The 17,132-nt window shown below is 47.1% G+C and overlaps 1 protein-coding gene across 13 annotated transcripts in view; it reads left to right on the top strand.

Moving 5' to 3' along the window:
• Positions 1-17,132, top strand: part of LOC147013640 (rab GTPase-activating protein 1-like) — a 337,271-nt gene that overhangs the window by 64,442 nt on the left and 255,697 nt on the right. For all 13 annotated transcript variants that reach the window (XM_085855705.1, XM_085855704.1, XM_085855702.1 and 10 more), the window contains one exon: positions 5,536-5,699. In XM_085855705.1, coding sequence (XP_085711831.1) covers positions 5,536-5,699 — 164 coding nt within the window. The remainder of the gene's footprint in view (positions 1-5,535; positions 5,700-17,132) is intronic.

Below are 17,132 nucleotides of genomic sequence, written 5' to 3'. Positions count from 1 at the left end.
CATGTAGGGACGCATTTTTTCCCCCTTCTTTCATTATATCTACTTCATTCTCTTTGGATGCTATCAATGAAGTGACAACCGTCCTTTTCAGGGCAAACTGACAATTACACCTCACACTTCCATCTTACAGCCTCGTGTTTACACCTCCCACAAAGGCCTGAGGAGCTTCTTGTGAACCAATGGCCATCCATTTATAGTGCGCAACTGTGTTTGCGGACATCCTCCGGCAGTTGGGTTACTTTTTTTTCGGAGGTTGGTGGCAGGATTAGCACTCCAGCCACCGCAAAACACTTCATACTGTAAAACCCACAAATGTAAGGACAACCACCTCCTGTGCTCCTGCCCTTTGCAGGGTAGCTCACCAGATGACAGGATTGGGGGCAAAGCCTTTGGGACTCATAATCCTTGATGATAGGAGGAAAACCATGGGGTACACCGCCAGGGCCATATTGTGGTTGTGTGTGGTGGGGTGTGCTGAGGTGTCGTCCACAGACGGCGGTCTCCTTTGGTTGAGCTGAGGCGATACCTTCGGGTGGGTGCCTGGAATGTCCTATCTCAAAGACAGGATGATCACCTGTCTCTATTATAATCTGAGCTCAAGCGTTTGAACATCGGTATTGCAGCACTCTCTGAAGTTCGGAGACTGGATTGCGGCGAGATCATGGTGGGTGGTTACACCTACGATTGGTCTGGTTGCTCTGATGGTTACCATACCCAAGGAGTTGCTGTCGCTGTGTCCAATAAGCTGACCCCAATGATAATTGAGGTAACACCAGTCAACGAGCATATAGTATTATGGGACTAAGGATTCGTCACTACTTGGGTGTCGTTTCTCCGGTCTCTGTTTATGCTCTGACTGAGGTGAGTAATCTCACCGTGAAGGACACATTCTACGCCACGCCCGAGTCTGTGGTTGAGCGGTGTCCCAGGCGAGATACTCTTCTAGTCTTGGGGGGTTTCAATGCATCAAATGGATCTGATAGGGATGGTTATGAGACGTGTGTTGGTCCCCATGGGTCTGGAACTGTGAACCAGAATAGCACTAAGTTCCTTGACTTTGCAAGAAGTCATGGACTGAGGGAGGCCGGTTCATGGTTTCAGCGCCCACAAGCTCATAGCTGGACTTGGTATTCCAATGCTGGCGGTGTGGCAAAGGAGATTGTCCATGTGCTCGGTGATGGTCGCTCGAGGATAATCCAGAATTGCAGGGTCTCCCGGAGTGCTCAGTTACTCAATACCGACCACAGGCTTCTTGTAGCAACTATTAAGTTGCAGATTAAATCTGTGAGAATGGTACCATCCCAGCTGAGGCTGGATGTTAGCAAGCTCAAGGATGGGGAGGGTAGGCTGCGGTGTTTGCGAACCGGCTGAGTGGAGATTTGCAGGGTCTGGGTGCTTTGGGGAATTCTGAAGAGTTGTGGAGTGCCTTCAAGACCACTGTCCTTGATTTTGCCGGTGGTTGTCTTGCAACGCACCCTAATAGGGTGAAGAAGAATTTTGTCTCTCAAGGTACACTGGATACCATTGACCAGAGTCGCAGGGCCAGGCTTAATGGCCTAGCTGAGCTGTTCAGGGAGTTGAGGCATAAAACGACGTGTGCTAATGGTGGACAAGGAGGCCTATGTGTGAGGAATCTGTGAGGGGGGGGTAGAGCATCACCGATTTCAAAGTGATTCTCGTCCGACTTACAGGGAAATTCGCACATTGCGCTCCAAGCCCGTCCCTCGATGTACTGCAGTTAGAGAGGAGGGTGGTAGGCTCTTGACAGATGAGTCTGAAAGGAAGGCCTGATGGGCTGGTTACTTTGAGTGGTTGTACCAGGCTGATCCACCAGCTGTCGAGTTGGATGTCAGGGGTGTTACTATCCCGATTGCTGCCCTCCAATCAACTGCTGCGGTGAACCGGTTGAAATGGGGTGAAGCTCCTGGGATCTGTGGCATCCATGCTGAACTTCTCAAGGCTGGTGGAAATGCTGTACTCGTGTCATGGCATGCAGTTCTGCGCTCTGCCTCGAACACATGCATCATACCAACTGACTGGGAGAGGGGCCTTGTTGTGCCTCTCTGGAAATGGAAGGGTGATCGCCAAGACTGCAAAAATTATGAGGGGTGACGCTGCTCTCAGTGCTGGGCAAGGTCTTTGCTCGGATAATTCTTGATAAAGTTCGCCACCATCTGCTTGAGCACCAACATCCAGAGCAGTCAGGCTTTGCACCAAAAGGTCAACGATTGACCGTGTGCTTGCTCTTCGCGTCCTCACCGAACGCAGACGAGAGTTTCAGCAGGGGCTGCTTGCAGCCTATGTTGATCTCTGTGAACCGTTCGATTCGGTGAATTGGGATACCTTCTGGAGGATTCTTGGTGTTTGTGGGATGCCACTAAAACTGATCAGTCTGTCTCAATGACACTCTGGTACTGAGAGTGCTGTGAGATGTGGTGATACCATGTCCGACTTATTTCCAGTTATTACGCGAGTTCATCAGGGGTGTATGCTGTCCCCTACACTTTTCAGCACTTGTATTGACTGGATTCTGGAGAGGATTTCAGAGAGATCAAGCTGTGGTACATCATTTGGGAATGTCAAGATCTCTGATCTTGATTTCACAGATGATGCAGTCATCTTTGCGGAGAATCTAGGTATGCTTTTGGGGGCCCTCGAGGTGCTGAATGATGAGTCGGAGCCGTTGGGATTACGGGTTTCTTGGGGCAAAACCAAGATCCAGGCTTTGTATGGTATCTTGGATCTTGTCTGTTCTTGTCTGTTCCTGTTTGTGGTGAGAATGTTGAGGTCATGGAGAGATTCACTTACCTTGGCAGTGATATTCATGTTTCTGCTGGCTGTGAATCAGAGGTCAATCGATGTCTGGGTCAGGCCTGGGGAGTCATGGATTTTCTGGATCATGGGGTGTGGCACTGCCATACCTGTGCGGGAGGATGAAAGTATGAGTCTTCAGGTCCTTGGTGTTTCCAGTCTTGCTCTATGGATGTGAGGCTTGGACTCTGATAAGGGATCTGAGATGGACACTTAATTCCTTTGGTACCAGGTCTCTTTGTGGAATCCTTAGCTATCACTGGTCGAGCTTTGTGTCCAACGAGCGATTGCTGAGAGGGACTCAAATGAGATTTGTTACCTGCATAGTCCATGAGCATCAATTGTGGCTGTATGGACATGTGACTCGTTTTCTTGACGCTGATCCTGCTTACCAGATTCTCTCAGCGAGGGAGTCTCATGAGTGGAGGAGGCCAGTGGGCTGACCACAAAATAATGGCAACCAGCCATCGTGGCAGACAGGCGAGTGGTGTGATGATTTAAAAGCATGGAATCAGAATCACTCGGCAGTAAACGGCGATAAGGTTCTCAACATCTGACACCATGTTTCACACGTCTGTTTGTGTGGGAATAATAGGCAACACTTTCGGAGAGCAATCGGTTGTATTCAAATCTCACAGCGTACAAACAATGTATGCCCAACTTCTGTGCCGTAACCAGCGTGCATTGCCTGGTCCCACCTTCAACGTAAAAGCTTTGGCTCCCCCTACTGGTTGTCGCAACACTACATGTAACACTATGAAGTTTCGTGAAGATTGGTTTAAACTTGTGACCTAAAGGTGAGAGACAGACAAACAGGCAACCAGAATAACAAAATCGATGAGCCAATATACTTCAAAAATCCTCGATTTTGCAAGTCGTAAAGAATATGGATACATATCTTCAATATTATGACAAATTTGTTTGAAATCTTGATTTGAGAAAACTTGGCATTGATTGAAGTGGACTTGTACTTTTTCACCCCACTGTACTCTTCCGGTCAAAAGTTTTCGAACACCCCCGTTTTTCCAGTTTTTACTGAAATTGAAGCAGTTTAATGTTTTAATGCACTCTGAAATTAAAGAATAGAACAAATAAAAAATTGCAGATAAAAAAGAAATCATGGAATCGTTTTGATGAACAAAATTGAATTTTAATTTTTGACTCATCAAAGTAACCACCTTTTGCAGATATAACAGCCAATCATACTCGTGGCATTCTTTCTGCAATGGAAATCAAATATTGTTTGGAATGTTCTTCCCAACACTGTTGCAGAAGTTCCCACAAATGTGTTGGACTTGTAGGTTGCTTTGCTTTCACCCTTCTGTCCAGTTCATCCCAAACCAGCTCAATGGGGTTTAAGTCTGGAGACTGCTGGCCATTCCATGATTTGAAGTATACCGTCTTGTTCTTTTCTTCTAAGATAGTTCTGACATAGCCTGGAGGTATGTTTTGGGTCGTCATCTTGCTGTATGATGAACCCCTGACCAACGAGGCGTAGACCAGAGGGTATTGCTTGGTACTGCAAAATGCTGTGGTAGCACTTTTGGTTCAGGGTGCCAGTCACTCTGTGCAAGTCAACGACTCTGGATCCAGCAAAAGAGCCCCAGATCATCACGCTTCCTCCTCTATGTTTGACAATTGGTGAGGAACCATCCTTTCGCCTACTCAATTGCATACAAAAACCCTGCGTGATGAACCGAAGATTTCAAATTTTGATTCATCGGTCCATAAAACCTTCTTCCAGTTTTCATTAGTCCACTGGTGGAGCTTCATGGCCCAGGCAAGCCTCTTTATCTTATTTTGCCATCTTAGCAATAGCTTTCTCACTGCCTCTCGACCTGTCAAACCTGCAGCTCGAAGTCTTCTCTTCACAGTTGAAACTGAGACTTCCTTACTTCGATTAGTGTTAAGCTGTGCTTGAAGCTGCTGTCCTGTAAGCCGCCTATCACGCAAGCTGTTGACTCTCAGAAACTTGTTTTCTGATTGTGTTGTGGCTTTGGGTCTGCCAGTCCTCTTCCTGTCAGAGTTTCCTCCAGTTTCCAAGTGCCTTTTGATGGTGTAGGAAACTGTACTCACTGACCCCTTGGCTTACTTTGCAATTTCTCCAAAGGAAAGACCTACACTTTTAAGGGGGTTATAATGGTTTGTCTGTCTTCCTTTGTTAATTGTCTTTTTCTCGCCATTATGAGAGCAATATATGACTTCCTGCAGTGCAATATTGTCAAAATAATGCTTCAGAGGGTGTAGCAACACAGTCTGTTCCAACACTGGTTTTATACCTTCTGGAGGATTATTGGTGTTCGTGGGTGAGAGAGCTGTCTTTTATACAGACCGAGGGTTTGTAACTAATCAACAAAAGTTGGGACACCTGTAGGAAATGTTTGCATCAACTTTCTAGGCTTAATTTACTTCCATTGCTGCAGAACAGCTGCAGTTGCTAACCCATTACTTGTTCCCTGAAAAGGGCCTTTTTAACAACTCTGAAATTTGCATTATTTTTCAGTTTTTGGTAACCTAAACTTTTTTTAACCTCTGGCAGTTTACCGCTTAGCTTTGTACCATTTCAGGTTATTCACTGGACTTGAACTGTTTAAATTTCAGTAAAAACTGGAAAAATGGGGGTGTTCTAAAACTTCTGACCAGTGGAGTATGTGTTCCTTCCTCATGTATCCTTCCTTCTTCCCTTCCTCCTGTTTTTTTTTGTTGTTGTTGTCTCCCTTACAGGTTAGTCGATTGCTGCACAGCTTTGCAGCTGCTTTTGAATTCTGCTCCCGTGGCGTGCAACACGCCATTCAGTCTCTTGACCACAATGTCACTGCGACCCATGATGTTTATACTTTCTGCGTCACCTTGGAAATCAGGGAGGAGGATGGGAAGGGAAACTTCAGGTATGTTGGTGTTGCCTTTCAAGAACCTGAAGTGAATGTTGGGTGTCAAGTTTGGTTAAAAGTTCTAGTTTGCTCTTTTAAATCAACAATACATCATCTACGTCACAAAGAGGTGAAGCAGATTGATGAAACAAGGTATTATTTTAATTTCAGTACGAGATCTCCCATTCTTCTATTGGAAGAGGAGATATTATTTTTGTTTTTTTGTTCTTACTTCCTTCTTTCTTTCCAACAAATTACAAATGCACAGCATTCTTTCATCTATGAGGCAATTTTCTTCAAATTTGGAATGAAGGTACCTTGGTCCATTACCCCAAGACCTTTTTTGGAAGGATTCAGACCCCCTTCTGATTTTACGGGGTCAAAGTTGACAGTGAGAATCGAAACATTTTCCTTTCCATTCCCTTGTGTTTGATTCAGTCAGTGGAGATGAAGGTTGGTACATAGGTGCTTTCACAAAGGCCTTGAGGGGATGCGAAGAAAGGTTTTGGATTTGAATTTTATACAGGGGTCAAAGGTCAAAACAAGTCACAATTTTGGTTTTAGTCTCCCAAAGGTTTATATTTCAAGCAATCCTTTGAGAGCCTCACAGAAGAAACCTTACCACAGCCCCAACAGGCCAAAGCAGGTAAACATTTGTCTGGTGTTTTGATTTCTCAACGTGGAAGTGTGGGGTGGGGCAGGTTCCAAAGACGAATCATGCTTAGCATGAAATGTACCAAGTGATTGTGTCAGGTCAGGTCAGGAATGGGAGCATGCGCCGGAGCAGCGCGTCAATGCATCCACTTTCCGCCGGTACTTCAGGGGCCTCCGTCTGGCCATGCCCCAGGCAGATGCCTTGCCCGTCCCCATATCATTGAGATGCCGATCAACCTGCTGCAATCATGAGGCACGTGGTCGACCCATTGGCCTCCTCCACTCACGAGACTCCCTCGCTGAGAGAATCTGGTGAGCAGAATCAGGTCATGTCAGGTATGGGAGCATGCGCCAGAGCAGCGTGTCACTGCGTCCACTTTCCGCCGGTACTCCAGGGGTTTCCGTCTGGCCATCCCCCAGGCAGATGCCTTCCCATTCCCATCTCCTTGAGATGCTGATCAACCTGCTGCAAGCACGAGGCACGTGGTCGGCCCATTGGCCTCAACCACTCACGAGACTCCCTCGCTGAGAGAATCTGGTGAGCAGAATCAGCGTCAGGAAAACGAGCTACATGTCCATACAGTCGCAGCTGATGCTCACAGAGTATGAAGGAAACAAATCTCATTTGTATCTCTTTCAGCAACCGCTCCTTGGACACAAAGTCCGACCAGCGATAGCCAAGGATTCTCCGAAAAGACCTGGTACCAAAGGACTTAAGTCTCCATCTCAGATCCTTGGTCAGAGTCCAAGTCTCACATCCATAGAACAAGACTGGAAGCACCAAGGACCTGAAGACTCGGTCTCTCGTCCTCCCGCATAGTTACTGGCAGCGCCACACCCCATGATCCAGTGAATCCATGACTCCCCAGGCCTGACTCAGACGTCTATTGACCTCTGACTCACAGCCAGCTGAGACATGAATTTCACTGCCAAGGTAAGTGAATCTCTCCACGACCTCAACATCCTCGAAACAAACCGGCAAAGACAGGAGAACAGCATCCAAGATGTCATTGAAAGCCTGGAGCTTAGTTTTGACCCAGGAAACCCATAATCCCAGCAACTCCGACTTGTCATTCAGCACCTTGAGGGCCCCCAAAAGGATATCTAAAGTCTCCACAAAGATGACTGCATAATCAGAAAAATTAACATCAGAGATCTTGACATTCCCAAACGATGTACCGCAGCTTGATGTCTCCGACATCCTACCCAGAATCCACTCTGTACAAGTGCTGAAAAGTGTGGGGGCCAGAACACACCCCTGACAAACTCCAGCAACAACTGGAAATAAGTCAGAGGTGGTACGACCACATCTCATAGCACTCTCGGTGCCAGAGTAGAGTTCAGACATCAGATCGATCAGTTTTGGTGGCACGCCACGAACACCAAGAATCCTCCAGAGGGCATCCCGATTCACTGAATCAAACGCTTTACAGAGATCAACATAGGCTGCAAGCAGCACCTGTCAGAACTCTTGTCTGCGTTTGGGGAGGACCTGAAGAGCAAGGATACTGTCAATCATTGACCTCTTTGGTGTGAAGGCTGACTGCTCTGGACGCTGGTGCTCAAGCAGATGGTGGCGAACCCTGTCAATAATTATCCGAGCAAAGACCTTGCCCGGCACTAAGAGCAGCGTCACCCCTCGGTAGTTGTTGCAGTCTTGGCGATCATCCTTCCCTTTCCAGAGAGGGACAACAAGGCCCCTCTTCCAGTGAGTTGGGATGATGCCTGTGTTCCAAGCAGAGCACAGCACTGCATGCAACGACACGAGTGCAGCATTTCCACCATCCTTGATACGTTCAGCATCGATGCCACACATCCCTGGATCTTTACCCCATTTCAACCGGTTCACCGCAGCCCGTGTTTGCACAAGTGAAGGTGGACCACAGTTGATTGGAGGGTCAGCAACAGGGATTGTAACACCCTTGACGTCCAACTCGACAGCTGGTGGATCAGCCTGGTACAACCGCTCAAAGTTACCGGCCCAGTGGGCCTTCACTTCGGACTCCTCTGTCAAGAGCCTTCCACCCTCTGCTCTCACTGCAGTACACCGAGTGATGGGCTTGGATGAACGCAATGCGCGAATTCCCCTGTAAGCAGGCCGAGAACGACTTCACCACAGGTGATGCTCTACCCCCTCACAGATTCCTCGCACATTGGCCTGCTTGTCCACTCCCAGCGCACGTACAGTTTTACGCCTCAGCTCCCTGAACAGCTCAGCTCTACCATTCAGCCTGGCCCTGCGACTCTGATCAATGGTATCCAGTGTCCCTTGAGAGACAAAATTCTTCTTCGCCCTACGGTGAGTTCCAAGACATCCACTGGTAACATCAAGGACTGTGGTCTTGAAGGCACTCCACAACTCTTCAGGATCTCCCAAAGCACCCAGACACCCCAAGTGTCCACTCAGCTTGTTCGCAAACTCCTCAGCTACCCTCTCATCCTTGAGCTTGCCAACATCCAGCCTAGGCTGGGATGGTACCATTCTCCTGGATTTAAGGTGCAACTTTAGAGTTGCTACAACAAGCCTGTGGTCAATATTGAAGAACTGAGCACTCCGGTAGACCATGCAGTTCTAGATCATCCTCCAGCAACTATCATCGAGCACATGGTCAATCGCCTTTTTCCACACTGCCAGCGTTGGAATACCAAGTCCAACAATGACCCTGTGGGTGCTGAAACAATGAATTGGCCAGCCTAAGTCCATAACTTCTTGCAACGTCACCTGAACTTAGTGCTATTCAGGTTCACAGTTCCTGACCCATGGGGACCAACACACGTCTCATAACCATCCCTATCAGTTCCAGTCGATGCATTGAAATCCCCCAAGACTAGAAGTGTATCTCGCCTGGGGCACTGATCAACCAGAGACTCGAGCGTGGCGTAGAATGCGTCCTTCACGGTGAGGTCACTCGCTGTGCTGTGTCACGTGATTGGGTTTTCGTATATCATGCCTCGCCCGCTAGGGGTGGCAGAACTGTGCTTCTGGCTGCGCAATAAAGCAGAGTAGATGGTGGCCCGCGTGCTTCTTGCGTCCCACCGCACCTAGTACACACTACTCGCCTCAGTCGGAGCATATACAGAGACCAGGTAAATGATCCACAAGGAGTGACGAATCCTTTGTCTCATAATACGCTTGGTGACCGGTGTTACTTCATTTATCATTGGAGTCAGCTTCTTGGACACAGCTGCAGCAACTCCTTGGGCATGGTAACCATCAGAGTGACCAGACCAATAGTAGGTGTAACCACCCGTCATGATCTCGCCGCAATCTGGTCTGCGAACCTCAGAGTGTGCCGCAATACTGATGTCCAAATGCTTGAGCTCAGTTGATAACAGAGACAGGTGTTCTTCCCCTCTTGGGGATAGAACATTCCAGGCACCCACCCGAAGGGACCACCTCATGCTAACCCAAGGAGACCAACGTCTGGTGGACCACACCTCAGCACCACCCCGACACACTCTCCCGCAATCTGACCTGGGAATGTTACCCCATGGTTTCCCTCCTATCATCAAAGATTCGGGGTCCCGAAGGCTTTGCCCCAACCCCGTCATCCGTTGAGATGCCCTGTGAATGGAAGCTGCACAGAAAGTACTCCCACAGAGTTGGTGTTCAGATTTTTTTGTGCTTCGAGAATGTTTTGCGGAAAGAAGGGTTTTTCGGTGGCCGGAGTGCAAATCCTGCCACCAACCACCTAATAAGAAGTAACCCAACTCCAGGAGAACGTCCACAGACACAGTTGGGCACTAGATATGGATGGCCGTTGGCTCACAAGGAGCTCCTTTGACAGGTTTTGTTTTTAATCCTGCTGGGTGCCCATATCCAAACACCCTCCTCACCAGGAATCCTGGTGGGGGAGACGGTTTAGTCGCCGACAACCCAGCCATGAAACAGGTTAGTACAGGTTTACATGAGACCTGTTGCAAGTCACAGATGTGATCTGGCCTGACCTGACAATAGGTAGTGAGTAGTCCGTTATAAAGGAGATTCGGGTAAGATCAATATGTAAAACTTTCGTTAAATCAGGTGAAGCCGGGTGAGGATTTTTGCCATTAAACACCAAAGGCACACTGGAAAATGCATTGCGCTTTCGGAGGAACAACCATTAAAACAGTTTGGCCTGCAAGCCGTGCAAGCCATGGCGGAAAGGTCACCTGCAGAGTTCTGGAGGAATGTGTAACGCTTTTGTTCAGGGTCATACCACAGGGCGAGATGACCCGGAAGGTGACCCCACCCATAAGCAGAGGGTGGCCAATGGTGGGACCAGTTTTGTGTTGGGAAGGCGATCCCAGAGTTCACGAAAGCCATAACCACACCTGCGCATGGCAGAGTTGAAGTCAGACCTTGAAGAGAGGAACATCTCTCTCCTTCCCTCTGCTTGGGCGCCTTATTCAACACGATCCCCCGTCTCCACCGCATCGCTCCTGCCATTCGCCATCCAGAGCCACGCCAGGCCTGTGTGTGAGCAACCTTCACGCTACTGGATTGTGCCTGCCACAAGCCCTCGTTTACCTCTGTTGTGTGTGTCCTGGTATTTGTCGGTGCCATTTGTTGTTTCGACCTTGTTTTTTTTGTATCGAAGATTGCATGGTCCTTCTATTCCAATTGTTGTGTCTTTTGACTGCCAAGATCTGTACCATTTATTGATTGTTCTGTCCTTTCTAATTCTCCATATTTATCTTGAAAATAAACTCCCTTTTAATTGTAAGAAGCATTTTCCTGTTTTCCTGCCTTCCCACACGATCACTGCCAGGTTTGGCTTGTTGGGTGATCCTTGAATAATCGTCGTTAGAATTAATTTAACACAGTGTTTTAACACCATTTTGATGCTTTGCGGGGGTCATGGAGCACCCAACTCAGTAAGTCCATGTTAACGGAGGTCATCTGAGCTGCAACAGTATATTTATCGGTGTGATGATGCACCTTGTGGTGTCATCGAAACCTTTATGCAAACGAGATTATGCTGACTTATTTATGACCTCATCTCATATATGGCCTCGTTTGGCTGATGGTTAAACATTGATGATGAGGCCACCTGTCTTTTCTGGTGACCTTAATGCCAACTTGGCATTCAGGTTTGCACAGAGCAATATTTTGTGATGTTTAATAGCCTCGATTAAGTGGCCACTCAGCAATGCTGTTTGCAATCACAAACGTTTTGTTACACTGCACTGTATTTGTTTTCAATATTTTTTTCTCATTTCTGATCTACAAGATATAGACAGCATCGAATGTCCATTTATTATAATGGCAACGTGGCCCTCTAAGTGCTGATATCGTGTCAGCAGCCATATTGTAGGACAAGTAATATCATTTTGGGTTTCCTCACCGTGTGTTCACCGTGTACCATGGGTGAGTTTTCCCAGTTGAAGTCTCGTTACTCTTACTTTAGAATTTAGATGATGAATATATCAGGATGTGAGAAAGTGCTCCATCACAAAATTTAGTTAAATTAATGCCAATTATCAATCAGAGTTGGGGACTTTAGTCTGCGACTTTGACTCGAGTCGCAAAATTTTGCAACTTGCGACTTGACTCAGACTTGACGAAATTGACTTGAGACTCGGACTTGGTACTTCTTTTCTGGGGACTTGTGACTTGCAAGTAACTTACATGCGACTTGAGTTATGGCTGCCAGATCACATACTGTTCTCCACAAATGCTAAAGAGAGTGTACACTCTCAATATAGTACAGAGCACACACAGCATGTCCAACTGACAAGCAGCGGTGTTATCAACGGAAGCACAACTTTATTCAGATCACATCATCAGGGGAACTTGGCTCCGTGCACGCTCCAACCCGATAAAATGATTTTGTGATTATTTAAATGTCATTTGAAATGTATTATTTAAACTTTGTCAATAATTGTAAATTATATCATGACAACAATTGAAGTTAATAAGTAATACGTACATTTCATTTATACATAAGTTATATAGTTATACGTACGTCCCCCCCCCCCCCCCATTTTCTGCTTCTACAGTGTCCCGTCACCTTTGTGATTCTCGAGCATCCGGTCACATTCACGATTTGACACCTTCCTTTCTGATTATACGTTTCATTTTAACGTACATCTATCGTAGTGTGTGCGTGTGTGTGTGCGTGTGTGTGTGTGTGTGTGTGTGTGTGTGTGCGTGTGTGTGTGCGTGTGTGTGTGTGTGTGTGTGTGTGTGTGTGTGTGTGTGTGTGTGTGTGTGCGTGTGTGTGTGCGTGTGTGTGTGCGTGTGTGTGTGCGTGTGTGTGTGTGTGTGTGTGTGTGTGTGTGTGTGTGTGTGTGTGTGTGTGTGTGTGTGTGTGTGTGTGTGTGTGTGTGTGTGTGTGTGTGTCTGTGTCCCCTTCATAACTCCAAAACCATGAAACTTTGGAGGCATACGAAGGAACTCCAAGGAAGTGCATGAGTGAAAATTGGGTGTTTGGGATGACAAAAACACGTCTTTGTAAGATAATTAACGGCCTTATTTAATTATATCATTTATCAGGTGCATCCTTGGTCAATCTCTCTCTCTCTCTCTCTCTCTCTCTCTCTCTCTCTCTCTCTCTCTCTCTCTCTCTCTCTCTCTCTCTCTCTCTCTCTCTCTCTCTCTCTCTCTCTCTCTCTCTCTCTCTCTCTCTCTCTCTCTCTCTCTCTCTCTCTCTCTCTCTCTCTCTCTCTCTCTCTCTCTCTCTCTCTCTCTCTCTCTCTCTCTCTCTCTCTCTCTCTCTCTCTCTCTATCTCTCTATCTCTCTATCTCTCTATCTCTCTATCTCACTCTCTCTCTATCTCTCTCCCTCTCCATCTCTCTATCTCTCTCTCTCTCTATCTCTCTATCTATCTCTCTTTCTATCTCTATCTCTCTTTCTCTCTCTCTCTCTCTCTCTCTCTCTATCTTTCTCTCTCTATATCTCTCTCTCTATATCTCTCTCTCTATATCTCTCTCTGTCTCTGTCTCTCTCTCTGTCTCTATATCTCTCTCTCTATATCTCTCTCTCTATATCTCTCTCTCTCTATCTCTCTCTCTATATCTCTCTCTCTATATCTCTCTATCTCTCTATCTCTCTCTCTCTCTCTCTCTCTCTCTCTCTCTGTCTCTGTCTCTGTCTCTGTCTCTGTCTCTGTCTCTGTCTCTGTCTCTGTCTCTGTCTCTGTCTCTCGTCTTACGGCGTATCCTGGGTTACTTCGTTCTCTGCGGTCCTATGGCATCCATGCTGAACTTCTCAAGGCTAGTGGAAATGCTGTACTCGTGTCGTTGCATTCAGTTTTGTGCTCTGCCTGGAACACAGGCATCATCTCAACTGACTGGAAGAGGGGCCTTGTTGTCCCTTTCTGGAAAGGAAAGGGTGATCACCAGGACTGCAACAACTACGGCAACAGAGGTGATGCTGCTCTCAGTGCCGGGCAAGATCTTTGCTCGGATAATTCTTGATAGGGTGCACCACCATCTGCTTGAGCAGCAGCACCCGGAGCAGTCAGGCTTTACACCAAAGAGGTCAATGATTGACCGTATCCTTGCTCTTCGGGTCCTCATCAAATGCAGACGAGAGTTTCAGCATGGGCTGCTTGCAGCAAATGTTGATCCCTGCAAAGTGCTCGATTCACTGAATTGGGATGCCCTCTCGAGGATTCTTGATCTTCGTGGGGTGTCACCAAAACTGATCGATCTGACGTCTGAACTCTACTCCGGTACTGAGAATGCTGTGAGATGTGATGGTTCCATCTCTGACTTATTTACAGTTGTCACTGGAGTTCATCAGGGGTGTGTACTGGCCCCCACATATTTCAGCACTTGTATGGACTGGATTATGGGGAGGATGTCGGAGAGATCAAGCTGCTGTGCATCGTTTGGGAATGTCAAGATCTCTGACCTTGCTTTTGCAGATGATGCAGTCATCTTTGCGGAGACTCTAGATATCCTTTTGGGGGCCCTCGAGGTGCTGAATGAGGAGTTGGAGCCACTGGAATTACGGGTTTCCTGGATCAAAACTTAGATCCAGGCTTTCATTGACATATTGGATGCTTCTATCTTTAACTGTTTGTGGTGATGATGTTGAGGTCAAGTTGAGATTCACTTACCTTGGCAGTGATATTCATGTCTCTGCTGGCTGTGAGCCAGAGGTCAATATACTTCTGTGTCGGGCCTGGGGAGTCGTGGATTCACTGGATCATGGGATGTGGCACTGTCAGTACCTGTGCTGGACGAAAGTCCGAGTCTTCAGGTCCTTGGTGCTTCCAGTCTTGCTCTATGGATTTGAGGCTTGGACTTTGACCAGGGATCTGAGATGGAGACTTCATTCCTGAGATGGAGACCAAGTCTCTTCGGAGAATCATTGGCTATCGGACTTCAGAGAATATCAGACTTTGTGTCCAACGAGCGGTTGCTGAGAGAGACTCAAATGAGATTTGTTACCTGCATAGTCCGTGAGCGTCAGCTGTGGCTGTATAGACACGTGGCTCATTTTCTTGATGCTGATCCTGCTCACCAGGTTCTCTCAGCAAGGGAGCCTCGTGACTGGAGGAGGCCAATGGGCTGACCATGTGCGTCGTGGTTATAGCAGGTTGATCAGTATCTCAAAGAGATGGGAATGGGCCAGGCATTTGCCTGGGTGATGGCCAGACGGAGGCCCCTGGAGTACCAGCGGAAAGTGGATGCAATGACGTGCTGCTCCAGCGTATGCTCCTCTACCTGGCCTGATCTGACCTGGGTTCCTATGCTGGGGTCTGAAGCCGCCATGTTTTTTTGACCTGCTCAACCATTCCCTGATTTGGAACAGACGAAAACGGTTTATGAGCAAGTTATTTTTTTTTTTTCATATTCCTCACTCATATTATTGAATGCCTGTTCATCATAGCTACGAATCGTTGGGTACATTGCAATGCTTATAAACGTGCAGAGATGCCAGCGTTCATGGCTTTATTACATTTCCGCCCATGCCAATAAGCCAAGTTACAAAATTTCAGGTCCAGAATTGAATTCAGCAGCAGTTCCGACTTCTAAAAAAAGTGTTCATTGTCAATTCGGACATTGCTTGGGCATCTCCGGGAGGTGTTTAATATGACGGATCATTGCTTGCCAAGCCAGCCGTTCCTTCTCAACTGTTTCATTGGAGTGCTTCCATGAGTGCTTAAGCCACTTGGCCGGTGCTCTACAATATTCACACTGTCATTGAACACTGCATATCGATTGAGTTGAACAAAGTTCAGGGGCCACTTGCCTGTATTGGCCACGTGTTGTTCTGCAGTGCAACAGGTGGTGGATGTCTCGCTGAAAATGTGAAATGGTATTTTCCACGTTTCCCCTTTTTGTACGTTCTTCCATTATATGATACGTCACTTTGGCCAAGATTAATACAAATAAAAATTAAATGTTTTGTTTTAAAAGTTTCTTCAACTGTTTTGTGGAGTGCTTGGTGAAGCCACTTGACGTGCGTTCTTCAAGCTTCAATCAATGGCGATGCTGCGGTTTGATACCCAAGGTAGGAAGGGAAAATAAAATATATGATCACAAAAAAAAATATGAGAAATGTTTTCAGTTATGAAAGAATGAATCAGAATATCATGGCAGGAAAGCCGAGAGATACGCATGCTCACTCAGTGTAGCCTGGATTTGAATCCCGAACCAGCTTTAAACTGTCAGCCTAGTGTTTCACAGGCAGGGGGATTCATCAATGTGTGTGTCGTTAAACTGGACATCACATCTTCCGGAATCCCCCCTCTCCTCTCCCTCTGCTCCCCTCCCCTCTCGCCCCCTCTTCCCATCTCTATTCCCTCTCTCTCTGTCCCTTACCCACCCCCCTCCCTCTCACTGTCGCTCTTTGTGTCCGAATATATTTGGACGGTGGTTATGCCCAGATGGTGGTTATCTCCGCACGTATTCAGATGGTAGTCATCTTCACACGTATCTGAATGGTGGTTATCTGTACATGTATCTGGACGGTGGTGATGTCCGGACAGTGGTTATCTCCATATGTGGCTGGATGGTGGTTATTTCCAGATAACCAGATATTTCCAGACCCTACCCTCACACCGCCTTGCGTTTCCCTCCCCTCATGCTGCCTTCCCTTGCCCTCCCCTCATGCTACTTTCCCCTCCCCTACCTTAACACTTATTTCCCCTCCCTTCACCCTCCCTTCCCTTCCCCCACCCCCCCTCACCCCCCCCCCTTCCTTGCTCCCCCACTCTCCTCGGTCTCCCTACCTCCTTGCTCCTCCACCCCTCTCTCTCTCTCTCTCTCTCTCTCTCTCTCTCTCTCTCCTTTTTCCCCCCCTCCCCCAGTTATTTCTGTACATTGCAGATGGTGATTATGTCTGTATGAACCCTCCCCTCGTACTGCTTTACCTTGCCCTCCCTTCATGCTGCCTTCCCTTGACGTATCTGGACAGTTGCTATGCCCAGATGGTGGTTCTCTCTGCAAGTATCCGGATAGTGGTTCTTTCCACACTTATCCGGATGGTGGTTATCTCTTGATGGTGGTTATGTCCAGATGATGGTTATCAGTAGGGTAAGAATACTGATTCTGGCTCACTTTGCCCCATGTAAATGAATGGGGGATTTTCAGCGATTTATATTTTTTTACCCTAAAAATAAATCCCCTTTTTATCCCAAGGTATATTTATTTGTCTCTCCTTTTAACTTGGAGGTTGAACCTCATTGAATTGAACACCTGGGGGTTGAACAGCTCACTCATTGAACCTATAAAGATTTGTTCATTCTCAAATTCCTTCAATAGTTTAATTTTCTTTGCACAATAATCCCCATCTAAAATATTGACAAACAAAACATTTGAATCTTTATATTTTTTAAGATACCCCATTTGTACCATTA

This window comes from Eptatretus burgeri, chromosome 14 (assembly GCF_056783735.1).
Source record: "Eptatretus burgeri isolate ZD-2024b chromosome 14, Ebu_testis_v1, whole genome shotgun sequence".
NCBI classification, from domain to species: Eukaryota; Metazoa; Chordata; class Myxini; order Myxiniformes; family Myxinidae; genus Eptatretus; species Eptatretus burgeri.
Note: the sequence above shows the minus strand (reverse complement) of the source record. Positions and strands in the feature narration are given on the sequence as shown.